The 14307-nt window shown below is 37.1% G+C and overlaps 1 protein-coding gene across 1 annotated transcript in view; it reads left to right on the forward strand.

Moving 5' to 3' along the window:
• Nucleotides 1-1711: 1711 nt before the first annotated feature.
• The window catches only part of ndfip2 (Nedd4 family interacting protein 2), an 83784-nt gene continuing 71188 nt past the window's right edge, over nucleotides 1712-14307 (forward strand). The window contains exon 1 of the mRNA XM_039745378.1: nucleotides 1712-1983. Within this exon, the coding sequence (XP_039601312.1) occupies nucleotides 1951-1983 (33 nt within the window). The 5' untranslated portion in view covers nucleotides 1712-1950. The remainder of the gene's footprint in view (nucleotides 1984-14307) is intronic.

A 14307-nucleotide genomic window follows, 5' to 3' on the forward strand; every position in this document is an offset into this window, starting at 1 on the left:
TAAAGCACTCCTCTCAGGACAACCCAAAAAAGACATCAATCGATTGCAACTTGTGCAGAATGCAGCTGCTAGAATCTTAACTGGGAAAAGAAAATCTGAGCACATCTCTCCAGTTTTGATGTCAATATATTGGTTACCCGTGTCATTTACAGTAGAACTGACTTTAAAATACTGCTTATGGTTTACAAAGCCTTAAATAATCTCGCTCCATCCTATATTTCAGAATGCCTCTCACCTTACACTCCAAATCGTAACCTTAGATCTTCAAATGAGTGTCTGCTTATAATTCTGAACTTAAAAGAAGTGGTGAGGCAGCCTTCTGCTGTTATGCACATAACATCCGGAATAGTTTACTGATAGAAATTCGCAAGGCTAATACAGTGGAGCACTTTATTATTTCAATATGGCTTTCTTATAGCATCATTTTAGTTTAACATCGATATTCTGTATATGCATTTAATTATCATTTTTTCATGGCTCCGGAATCTGCACTAACCCCTACTTTCTCTGCTGTTCTTTTTCCGGTTTTCTGTGGTGGCAATCTGTGCCACGACCACCCGATCAAAGCACCGTGCAGTCCCTACTTTAAAGGATTGAAGGCCAGAGGTCCACATGACGATCATCATCTAATTCTTCCATGTGGAGCCTGAAAACCATGAGGACTGATTGAGATCATTTGTTAGGCAGAATGCCTAGAGGAGGCTGGACGGTCTCTTGGCCTGGAACCCCTGCTGATTTTGTTTTTGTTTTTTTTTCTCCAGTGGTCCAGAGTTTTTTTTTTTTTGTTTTTTCTGTTCTCCCTGGCCATCGGACCTTACTTTTATTCCATGTTAATTAGTATTGTCTAATTTTATTTTTATATTTTTTCTTTTTTTCTTTCTTCATCCTGTAAAGTACTTTGAGATACATAATTTGTATGAAAATATGCTATATAAATAAATGTTGTTTACATAAATTTAATGTATTTCCCAACAAATCCATTGAAACTTATGAAACTTTATAATTGTTCTTCAGAATACCATAGAAACATGTAAAAATGAATAATAATCTTAAAATGCTGAAGCAGCAAAATTTGCAAAACACAGCTTTTGTGCCACTGCCAAAACTTTTGGCCACTACTGTACAATATACAATTAGACCTCCGTGTCGATCTACCCCTTGCATCATCTGGATGTGGTAGGAAGAATGCATGAGGAAAACACATGGAGAAAATGTAAAAACAGCTCAATATAAACACTGAACTGTGAGGCAGCAGCATTAACCATTGTACCACCATATTGTCAGATTTAAATACTATGCAACGACAGAAACATGTATGTTCTGAAAACAGTGCCAAAAAAGGTTGTGTCAGTGTTTTTCTTTTTTAATTCGTGAATTTCAAGTGACTGGCCCTAGCTGCCAGGGGTTCTTACAGTGGATTGCTTCTTACTGTAACTACAATCCTAGCAAATATCCAGTACACGATTTAATTGCATGCATATAAGCATATTTATGTTGGTCCATGCCAACTGTTTGTCGCTGAGATCACCTTAGAGCTTGATTCCCTCCCCTTGTCTGTTTGAATTGGAGGACAACAAGTCCAACAGCTTCCACTACATGTGAACGTTTAAGTTTACTTATGTCTGCAGCTGAACGCTTCACAAGCCGAAAGAGAATGGGCTGAAGCCCTCTTTCCGACACGCCCCCGCGCAAAAACGTCACAAAGCACCTCCGCCTTTTTTTCCTTTTGGTCTACCGACTTCTATTTGTAAACGATACGATTCGGCTTCCCTCTCTCTGAGGAATGGTAGCTAGAAGAGTTTTCCTAATGAAAGCTAGAATACGAGGGGTAGACAGAGTCCTGAATAAACGTGAATAATTTTTGAGAGGGCGTTAAAGAGTGGAGGTGGTGGAGAAACTGCATCGTCTTCTGTCGTTGCTGCTTTTTTGTTTGAGCGAGAGTCTGTCAAGATGGAACATCAGGCAGTCAGCAGATATCAGACGGTAAGAAATCTGGCGCTTTACTAGTGTTCTATTTTGCTGGTTTAATTCGGTCATTTCTTGCTTCAGGGAAGTACGTGATAAACAACTCGAGAGATTAACGTATGTATTTATGTAATTTTAAAAGCGTGTCGACTTGTTATATTACACACTAGGGGCTCAACTATTGGGAGATATAAACATTTACGATTTTAGTTTGGACACATTTTAACGAGAAACGAAACCTATTTATTTGTCATTTCGTAAAGACGACTGGTAACTTCCTGTTAAGGAAGTGACCGTAAGTCTTTTTCCTCATTTGTTGGCCTTCTTCGGTTTGTCTTGTTTATTTAACGTTCTTGATCATTTTTGTGGATGAAATTTCGACTTTGGCAGGACGTATTTCCTTTCGATTCGGGACTGTATGGTAAAAAAAAAGCTTTGCTTCCGTTACCACGAACTCCTAATGCTACATTGTTTCAATGTCACGTGGGCGCGCGGGGCTGGCTTTCTTTATGGACTGTCACCTCAGTGACAAGTTTTGCTGACGTTTATTACGTGACCCGAAATGATAAAGTTCACTCTTCGGCCTCTTTATTATTTGCTCTCCGTTAATGCCGATACCTATTTGTAATTTTCGAGCTGATCAAGCTAGAGCAACAAAGGAACTAACAGAAATATTTAAAGATTCATTCCAATGAGTATTCACATTCTGTCTTGTATGTCATATGTGACATTGTAGTTGTGTTTTGAGGATGTCATCCAAATGTTTTATGAAAGACAGCTGATTTTTACTTCTCTGCCTGTTTAAGTATATTTTCTGTCCAAATATCTTGAAAACACACACATGTATGTATAGCGGACCAGTATAGCTAACACCCTTTTGTCTTGCTTCTTGTTTGCATCATTTAATTTTTAATTGGTAATTGACTGACACTGGTGGTTTTGAAGTGAACATTTTAGTGGGACCACAGAGACCTGGGAGAGATTTTCAGAAGGGGTTGAACCATCCCGAGAAGCCCCGCAGAGGGTAAATGGTTGAGAGAGAGAGATGATCAAGTACCTAAAGAGCACAATCTTTAAGGACTTTGTGTTCAGGTTAAATCCATTGGCAAGGATATGTGGATACTGGCAAACCTCAGGTGGGAGGGATCCTGGCATGGATTGGAAATTGAGTGTGGTTCGTTTTGCCTCAGACCCCAAATAAACTGTGTGAGATGGAGACTGACTTCGTGGCAAGAATGTATGAGAAGTAAAAAAAGATCTTTGGAGCTGTGGAAGATTGGAACAGCAGTGGTGTTAAAATTGGCAAAGAAAGGAGATGGCCTCCAGTAGTCCTCCTGTGAGCAAGCAAAATAGAGATACAATGTTTCAAAATGTGTTAAGGTGCCAGCAAGTGCTGGAAAAATGGCAACCAAAAAACTTAAAAAAATGAAAATCTATCACATATTATATTATCACAAGATACAGTTATTAAAGGACAGTATTCAAAGGTTTCTCAATATATGAGAACTCAACAACAGCAGAGATGAAGATGAATAATTATACATTTCCTTGTTTTGTTTATTGGGCAAAGTGTATATACTTGGAAACACGATAGCAGCACCAGGAATAGAATGAAATTCATGTAATCCAAAATAAAAATTTTCTAGATAATAAATTGCATTGGGCATATCGTGGAAAATTGAGAAACTTTGATTATGATACAAAGTTGACCTTGCAGCAAGCATTTTAACAATACTTTAAATTATTAAGATGAGTTTACTATTTGTTTAATTTTTGCAAAACGGTTCCATCTGCAGGAAGATTGGGAAGCAATGCTTCACCTGACCTTAAAGCAAAGATGCCACTGAAGGCTGATTAGGAAAACTGTTCAGTTAATAATTGTGGTTTTTAGCAGTTTAAGTGTTAAAGAGGAAAGGCAGAGTTCTTGATAATAATAAGTGGTTGGATTAAACATTAAGCCTATAAAGGTGTGTTCTGCAGTGACCCCTTTTATAGAGTAATGGCGAATGTAGGGAGATAACTATCTTCTCCGATGAAGTCCACACAATGTAATGACTTTTTGTCGCTGGAAATCCTGCCATTTTCCAATCCATTTTCTAGTTGAGGGATGAGGAAGACTTGTGGCTATTATGGCAGCAATAGTCACAAGGCAGAATAATAACTCCGAGCACACTGACAAACTCACACTTACTGGGCTAGTTTAGAGTTGCCATTTAATGTAACCTTTGAAAAGAGTGAGAAAATCCTACACAGATATAAGAAGAATTTGCAAGCTGCACACATGGGCTGGCTGAATTAGGATTCATGCCTAGGAGTCTGTTGTCACCCATCCTAATACTGGCTCAGTCATGGTCTGCAGATTGAATCCGTTTGTGTTTTATAAATCACTATTTGTTGCAGAGGTAAAAATTATTCATATTTTTAATAAGTAGATATACACTTCAGGTGTGGGTACCATTTTAATATAAATCCTGTTTTGGCTAATAGTATCCTGGTCCTTTAAGCTGTGCACTGAAGTTATGCTGATTGTGCTGTGCATATACATTATGGAAAATGGATTGAAAGAAAGTTATATAACATACTCAAAGTCGCTAAAGCTAATTCAGGGTCATGGAGGGGAGCAGAGTAACTGGCAGCGCCAGGCATGAGCCAGGAACTACTGATTGGTGCTCAGGCAACTGCAGGTATTTCAGTCTTCCTGCATTGTTTTGCAATACTAATGCAGTTTTTTGAAGTTAAAACATAATCGAACTGTTCCATTAAATGTATTCTTTGCTTTGTTTTTCCTGAAGATTCCTGGATTAACTTGTGAAAAATTACAACTCACAGTTGCTGTTGCTCAGTCTTGGCATCTTTTGTTACTATTGGTGCAAGTACAATCACCAAGGTGTTTTTTTTTAATATACAAGTGACAAAGAAATCAATCGACTAATTACATTAATAATGTCACTTGAAGGAATTGCATGTACGTATGCTTATTTCTTCATTTCATCACAAGGAAGATATGGAGGATCGATAATTTTGCTACTGTTAAAGTAATTTGTTTTATATCTAAAAATAATTGTATTTATGAATGTTGCATAACATTTGTCTAGTAGCTTACAACATAAGCTGTGGATGGGCTTTAGAAACAAAGTATTCAAATAGTCATTTGTAAATAAGTACTCAGAAAGAAAAAGTAGGCGGTGGTTTGCAGTGACTGAATGCTGCAGTCATTCCATTTGTGTATCTCAGTGAGAGCTGTTATGTGTGATAGGTGTTATGTAATATTTTAGGCTAAACACTTTTTTTTTTTAATTTCATTTTTGCATTTCACAAGACACATTCAGAGCTTGTACTCGGGTGGTGTATTGCGTCATATAGTAAGTTCTGGTTGGCCTTAACCAGTTTTTATGTGCCCTGTGGGTTTTCACTTGATTTTGCCTTTCTTTTGGGAGAAGTGGGCAAAGATACTATTAAAAGCATTTTGTCCCAAATTTGTGTTTGAGAAGAGTGTGCAGTCTACATGTTTATACAAATTATGGATCTGGTACATGTGAAACAGGATTGAAGTAGCATCCATCCACTTTGTGGGCCCATATTCTTTGCATACATTCAGTTGTTCTTTAAAGTTTGCCTAGGTTCTGGATGGGTTTGAATGCATGCATAGTTTCATTTACAGCTTAAATTGTACTAAATGCATAATTAATTTGTGCAAGTACTAGTAGGATGTAAATATTTATTTGTGTGTTTAAGTTGTAAATAGCTGTACAGTATTACAAAAAAAAGAATATGGAGAGCTGCCTCTTTTTACCACATCAAGTCCAAATGTAATGGCTCATTAATAAGCCAGGGACTTGCTATCACTAAACTGCCTTAAGTTTTACTAAAATGTTAGCCAGCCAATGTCAGTCAGAACCTCAAGCATTGATGTGTCAAAACTGCTAGCCAATTAGTTAGCTGGGAACAGTGTGTGCACATGCTGTAAGCAATTTTTGTTTGAGATGTTGATTACCACCTCTTTCACCTAAGATTAAAAATTGGTAAATGTTCCACAAACTCATTTTTCATCTTTGAAACTCTTGTGGGAATCCCACAAATGACAAGTTGAGATATTCAGATACTACTTTGCACCTCAATTAAATAAATACTATAGGGTCTTACTTATCCAACCTTCGCTTATCCAACATTCTGTATTATCCGATGTCCCACCCCAGACGCATCAATCGGCAACAAGAACTGCAAGTTGCGAGCGTAGTCTATTTTTAGTTGCTAAGTTCATTTTTTCAGTTACATTTTTCTGTTTTGTTGTAAAACATGATTACAGTGGATTATGTGGCCAGCCCTCTCTGGCGTGTGTGTGTGTGCACGTGTGACTCTCGCTCGCATGTGTGTGTGCCTGTGTCTCTCTCACTCTTGTGTGTGTGTGCACCTGTGTCTCTCTCGCACCAGTGTGTCTCTCTCTCTCTCATGCGTGTGTGTGTGCTCGTGCGTGTCTCGCTCGCACGTGGGTGTGTACGCGTGTCTCTTTCTCTCTCGCGTGCGTGCGTGCGTGTGTGTGCACACCTGTATGTGTCTCTCTCTCGCACACGTGTGTGTGTGTGTCTGCGTGCGTGTGTGTCTTGCTTGCGCGTGGGTGTGTACGCGTGTTTCTCTTTCTCTCGTGTGTGCATGTGTCTCTCTCTCTCGCTGCACAGGGAATGCACAGGGAGAGACTGAACATGTGCGGAAATCATCGGTGCGCACAAACCGAAAGGGAAACTGGCTCGTTCGTATACCTAGTGTGTGGTCGTGAACAGATGCAAAAGTTTGGCGAACTTTTTGGTCATAACCCGATTTGTATGTGTCCAGAGATGTTCGTGAACCGAGGTTCCACTGTATTATGTTGGTAATGTGTAAAATGATAACATAGTTTAACGTTTAATAGGCTTTTTCTTAACACCTCCCATTATCCAACATTTTCGCTTATCTGAAGTTCTGCCGGCCCGCTTATGTCAGATAAGCAAGACTCTACTGTAATATGTTTTCTCCAGGTAGCATTTTAGTTTATGGTGTTTTGTTTGTGATAACCTACATTTTACAGCTAATTCTATATTCATGCTGTTGACCCTGAATTTATCCTCAGGATAGAGTTGTGCAAATGGATGACAATATTGCCTATAGCCATGTTAGAACATTAGAATACTTTTGGCCATTCAGCCCAACAAACTCGCCAATTGGTTTACATAGTTTCTCCAAATGACAATGAGTTAATATTTACAGGTGGTAATTTATTGCATGTGTCTATGGCTTCCTCTGTGCCTAAAACTTGACTGTAACAAATTTATAACCATGGAACCATTGCAAGAAAGCACAGGATGAAAATAAATCATGTCCCAAACTACCAGCTTCAATTTGTTTTTTGCCCTGCTTCAGAATGTAAGGCACACTTCCCATTGTATATCCTGTATGTCAGCGTGATTATGTTGGGAACAGAGCATACTTTGTCTTGGATCAGAGGAGAAATACACCTTCTAATCCTGCCATTGAGGACAGCCTATGGTGGGGGAGAAGAATAAGGGAATTGTTAAAAACTGGTAGTGGGAGGGCTATTAGCGCACACTTGGACAAAGTGACTTCTTTATAGGCAGGTCACTCTGGAGACCTGTAGTCATCACCACTCTGCAGCTTAGACGACCCAGGTAATTGCCCAGGGCCATGAGGATCATTTTGGCTCACATTGGCTACATTATTTTGTTTTCTTCGTATGTCATTGAATTATGTTTAGGCCATAAGGTGCCACAGGTGGGAGGAACTCTAAAAGTGATTATATTTAAATGGGAGTTGTTTGATTGGTTCACTCTTATAGATTTATTCTTTGTAGGTAGTTTATCTGTTCATTATGTGTTGGTGGGTGGGTGTCAACATTCATCTATGATACCTGATTGACAGCTAGTGGCACCTGTTTACGTTTCTGAGAGAAAACGCTACGATAAAATATAAAGCACACAAACTTGGATGGCAGGGCCAGATTAATATCTTTCTATGGTTGGCTAAATATTAAAATAGTTTGTTATGTAATCCACACAAGGGATTTCTCAACACCACGGAATACTCCATGAGAAAAGCAGCATCTCATTTTACACGGAAGGGAAATGATTTGCAAATTATTTACTAAATAATTAACTGTAAATCTCCACAAGGGGGACATCTTGTCGCATGTGAGAAACAAAACAAGGCTAAGAATGCTAATACTTGTATCTCATTAAAATAATAATAATAAAAGATTGTTCCCCTATTGTCATATATGTGAAATCTGTTACATTTTCCCTAGCAGCTGGCTTTTTGTGTTCAGTTAATCTAATCATAGTTTGGCTCAAGAAAAAGGCATTTATGAAACAAAAAATAGAACACTTAGAGAGTGGCACCAACACCCACACAAGCTACCTTGGCACAGAAAATCAAAATGAACCTATTAATTCTATAAGTGAAAAGGTAATTGAGCATATAGTGAGTGACATCAAGCAGTTCAAATTTGCTTCATTTTTCTGGATTGCACACCTGATGCTAGTCATGAGGAGCAAACGGCACTAATAAGAACTGTCACACTGGGGGATGTACCCAGGATTAAAGAGCACTTCATGGGATTCCTTCAAGCTACAGAGACAACAGGAGAAATTTTGTCTTCTCTCTTGTAAACTTTACAGTACACGTTTGCATTGTACTAGTCAGGATCCCCAGCTAAACCTTGCCTCTGGCCCCAAAATGATTAGGGCTGGCCCTACTTGTAGTTACAATAAACATAAGAAGCTGGCTGGCGTGCCTTGGTGTGGAAGAAAAAAAGAAAAGTAAGGTTTGTAGGACATATAGGGAAGAACAGTAAGGGCTGCAAAAAATGAAGAAAATTTAAAGAAAATGTATGAAAACTGCAGAGTTCAAAGAAAGGTCCCTGTAAATGATATGAAAGGCCATGACAGGTCACAGAACTCCATATCTCATGCACAATTACTCAGATTGTTTCCAGACAGATGTTTTTATTTAAAGAAAATAGCTCCTACAGTTTGTTTTCCTAAAATACAATGCAGTCTCAAGATATACATGTATATACACAGGAAGGCACACGTAAAAGCATCCATGCACACACACACACATAAAGAAATTTGAGTGAACATAGCTGACTGCTTATTTATTTAATGTACTTGATAGAATATTATTGTACAGTACAATATATTGTATTGTAAAACCTTCTGTTTAGTGATTTCCTACTCTATCACTAAAACATAATTTACATGGAAGTACTGTATGGACCTTTTTTTTGTAATACGGACACCAGAACTTGTACATTGTACTCCAGGTGAGACCTCATTAATGCATTGTATAGCTTACGCATAATGCCCCTTAATCTGCACTCCAGACTACATGCTATATAACCTGACATCTCTTCTGCAGTAATGAGTCCACTATGATTCCTAGATACTTCTCAATTTTCAAATCTCCCATTGTGTATTTACATGTAACATTTCATAAGCTGCAGTTTCTTTCAGACTTCTTTTATTTCCTTTGGTATTATTATCGTATCTTTCTATCTGCCCGCCTGCCATCTTACATTTGCTTACATTAAATTTCATCTATGAAAAATCAGCCCAATCTTGTATGCTGTCCTGGTCCTTCTGTAAAAGTGTAACTGATTCTGCATTATTTGCACTTCCACCTAGATTGGGATCATCTGCAACCTTAACCAGCTTGTTGTTTATGTTTTTGTTCAGAGTCTCTTTCTATTAAAGACAGCCATGGCCCCAGCACTGATCCCTGAGGGACACCATTTTTAACATTACCTAATTCTGGAAAAATCCCTGTCATCATAATCCTATGGTGTATTAATGAAATACGCCTTCCCTGTATGAACACCTGCTGAATATATGCTGCTACATCTGTTCTTAAAATGTGCTGTTTTATTTTTTCCTTAATTGCTCCCATTTATTTACCTGTGGTGCACGTTAACTTTACTGTCCTGTAGTTACAGTTTTTATGCAATAGGATAATATTTGCTAGCTTCCAGTCTTTGGTAACTTCCTTAGTGTGCAGTGATTATCAAAAAATAAACATCAAGGTTTATATAAGAACTTTATATAAGCAGCACTTCTCCCTCTATGAACTCTAAATCCTCAAGTACTTCCTTTTTGGTCCCTACTACTTTTAAAAGGTTGCCTACGTGTTCATGAACTGCAGAAAGATGCACTATCACAGTATTTACTATTTCAATGTCTGGATATTCTAGCTTACTAATACTATTCTCCTCCTCATCCTTGAACATACCTTTCCTACTAGAATACCTGTATTTCCAGAGTTATGTATTTAACAATATTTTTTAATGATGTGATTGTGCAAATAGAATGACAGACCTCAGTTCTTATAAAAATCGAATTTGTGCTTAAAATTAGCGTGACCTCTTTTGAATTAAGAACCCATTTTAGCAACTTTGAAATATCAACAATTCAACACCACTGCACTAGATTGGATAATGAAGTATTTTGCCATGCTTTAATCAGGTATGTGTTTGACTGCTGTTCTCTTTTTAATTGACTTTCTGTACAAAGTAGCAACTGAATATATAGCAGGAATAGCAGCAGCCATAGCAGTAGCTAGTGAAAACCATTAACAAATATCATTGATAATGTTCTCTAAAGGATTGTATAATCAATGAGATACAGTAAACATTATTGATTATATTCCATAAGGAGAAAAACAGCACTTTATATTAAAGGTTATGATGAGAAAATTAATAGATTAGGCAACAGCGGAAAGAGTCTGCAGCAGTAACAATGCATTTTATAGATTTGAAAGTATTTGAAGGCTTTGCTTTCCTCTAAGCAGTAAACATAATAACAGTAGTCACTAAGTTGCAGCTGTATAATACACCATATCAGAAATATGACCGGCCATTAGAAGTGGTTAGTAGTTGATGTCGACAACAAAACTGACCTTGAACAATTTGGTACAAATCTGTACTTAATATTACCCAGATCCTCCATTATATCATCCATCTAGCCTTTCATCCTGTTTATTAAGTATGCTGAAGCTAATTTTTATCCTTCTGGAAGATGTAGCCCATTCCTGCAGCATCTGGTACAAGGAGAAAGCTATCTCTGGATAGGGCACTGCTCCATTACAGCCTATTACAGTATCCACAAGGCATATTTGTATTATGTGAAGAAAATTAAGGGCTAGGGGAGAATGTGTGTGTAGCAAAAAAAAAAAAAAAATCTTTCCCTTAGGTAGTTCACTGTTGTCTTTGCTTATTGTATTTATCTAATTTTGTTGTTGTGGTTTTTGTGATTCAACAAATTTTTGTTTTATGTTTAATCAAAGTAAAACACTAGTTACTATTTTGATGGAAAAGTGCTAAATGAAATTACAAATTAATACTTTAGAGTATTTGATTTTTATTGATGCTAGCTGATGCTGTAGGTAGCAATATTACAGGTGCCTGATAATAAGATGAATTGTTGTATTCTCTATGTAATGCAGTATGATTTGACAAACACAATTTCTGAAGAAGTTGCATGAAATTTGATGTGGCTTAAGTTACAGAGGAATGGTAGGTATGGCAACATGCTATATCAGTGCATGTTCCCAACCTTACAGAGGCTTGGATGTACAGTATTGCATCTCAGAGACTACTTATACTGCTCATCCAATAAACTGATGCACTGTAATATATTGTGCAGATCTAATAGGTGTGTGCTGAATTAATTTACTGTGATATGCACTTTACAAAAGAAGATGCACAGTTCATTTGGTGCATCTGTTTCGAGTTATGATGCAGTTTCTCCAAAAGTCTGGTTCATATAAGTAGAATTGGAGATGTGCCTCTCACGTTCATTTACTGGTCAAAGACCATGTATTTAGTTCAAACACAAAGTATTGTGGAAAAATATCTTTCCTGTTTATTGTTAGCACATAGTGTTCTGGAATTATGTATTAATAGTACTTTAGCATAACATATATGCATCCTCCATGTTCTGAGCATTTGAATGGATAGTGAACATGTAGATTATGCAAAACAATCTACATGAGAATTTATTTTTCAATGGCGTTTTTCTCATCATTTGCCCTTGTCCAGAGTTGGTCATTCTTGGGTCCTGCTCAGTTTGAAAATTAGATAAAATGTTTTTGACTATCACTACAAACTACATGGGGTAACATTTAAAAAAAAAAAACTCTTTTTTTATTTAGTTTTCCTTTAAAAGGACATCTGTAGATGTGCTCGATTCCATCGGAGAACGAATGTGAAGCCTGCATTGTTTTTTAGGGGTTTTGTAAGACACTGTATTTAAAATCAGTCTTCATAAAAAATGATTCATCACACCATTAATTTCGCCCTCTGGTAGATGTCTCCTCTTGCAACTTTTGTGACTCTACAAGTTGAAAGATTATAAATCACACTTGATTTGTCACATAACTGTACTGTCAACACATGCACAAATTTACTTTTGAACTAACTCTGTAATAGGATAAAAGTGTCTGTGTGTGTATGTGTGTGGTTTTTTTTTATAATAGGCATGATTCCAGACATGACTTGTACTGTTTTTTCACTTCCATTTGAAGACAACATTCATCCTATTGACATGCATGTGACACAATTGAAAATGTTATGTAGAACCAAATTTTGAAGCCATATTTGAATGATACATTTATGTTTTGAAGATAATTAATTTTTAGTTGTTTGTTCTAATGATTGCACTGTCCTTTTTGAGAATATGGCTCAAAACAATTTCATTACAAAATGCCACATCTATTTGAGTAGGTATGGGGTTATTACAGTAAGCGTAGGTGTAATCTGAAATCTTTACAAGTTGTTTTATGCAAAATAAAAAAGCTTGTCACAGATAGGAGACCATAGCTAGAAAGAAAGTAGTATACTGTCTTCACATGGTAAGTTATATAAAAGTATTTACTGGGGGACTTTGTAATCAACAAGATTGATGTCAAATGATATAAATCTGTAAAGGTATCCCTTATTTTTTAAATATATGAACATTGTTTTGATAGTAGTGTTTCTTATTTTATGTTCAAAGTCCTGTAAAGATCTGGAATGTTAAGTTTGAGGCTTGGATTGCTAATTTCAAATGCAGCAGCCATGCTTAGTTATTTGGTTAGATCAAGTCTTTTTATTATAAAAAATGAGAATATGTGTGATTGAGGACAAAATGAGAGATTAATTTGAGAAACTTAGAAAGTGAAGTTGTTTGTGAACAAATGTGAGCTCAGTAAATGGAATTTAGGTCATTACTCCTCTTAATTGTGACCTGTATTATTTACTCTGTGGCCTAGCTGAGGGATCAAAGCAGAAAAACAAAGTAAACAAATCTGAAGTGTGTCAGAGCTTGCTTTGGTTGAGCAACAAATACTAATATCTGTTTGCATGTCTGCAATTGCACAGTCTAAAAGTTATGCATTAGTGAACCACAAATGATGTACAGCGAACCCTCGTTTATCATGGTTAATCCGTTCCAGACTGTACCGTGATAAATGAATTTTCGCGAAGTAGGATTCTTTATTTATAAATCGAATATTTTCGCAGTTAGAGTATAGAAAACCTGTTTACAACCTTCTAAATACATTCTTTAACATTATTAGAGCCCTCTAGACATGAAATAACACCTTTTAGTCACCATTACACTCGTATTAGACAAAATAAGAGAAAATAAGACATAATAGACATTACAAATATATTACTAGGCGCACTCGCCTTTTAAGGCGACCAACTTTTATCCTCAATTTTTGTGCGCTCCATGTGTACATCAGGCATGTAAGTGTAGAGAATGAGAACATCAAAGTGCCCATTCATAACATCTCCTGAAAACCTACGTTTTTTTTTTATCCCCTCAAGTCCCTGTCCAAAGTCGTACAATGTCAGACCGAATCTGTACAGCTAAAGACGGAGTTTCAGGCACTAAATAAGCTATAGATGAGAATAAGCAAGCACCATCTCCCCTGATATTTACTATGCGGTGAGGCATTTGTACTCCATCAACATTAATTATTTCCAGAGACATAATTTTGTCTATTTTTCCAGCGCATCGCGCACAAAAGCAAGGGAACGATGAGAGTACTAGAACTCTGCTCACATCGCGTCGCTTCGTACAGACTTTTATCCTCAATTTTTGTGCGCTCCATGTGTACATCAGGCATGTAAGTGTAGGGAATGAGAACATCAAAGTGCCCATTCATAACATCTCCCGAAAACCTAAGTTTTTTTTTTATCCCCTCAAGTGCCTGTCCAAAGTCGTACAATGTCAGCCCGAATCTGTACCGCCAAAGACGGAGTTTCATGCACAAAATAAGCTATAGATGAGAATAAGCAAGCACCATCTCCCCTGA

Source organism: Polypterus senegalus, chromosome 2, assembly GCF_016835505.1.
Source record: "Polypterus senegalus isolate Bchr_013 chromosome 2, ASM1683550v1, whole genome shotgun sequence".
NCBI classification, from domain to species: Eukaryota; Metazoa; Chordata; class Cladistia; order Polypteriformes; family Polypteridae; genus Polypterus; species Polypterus senegalus.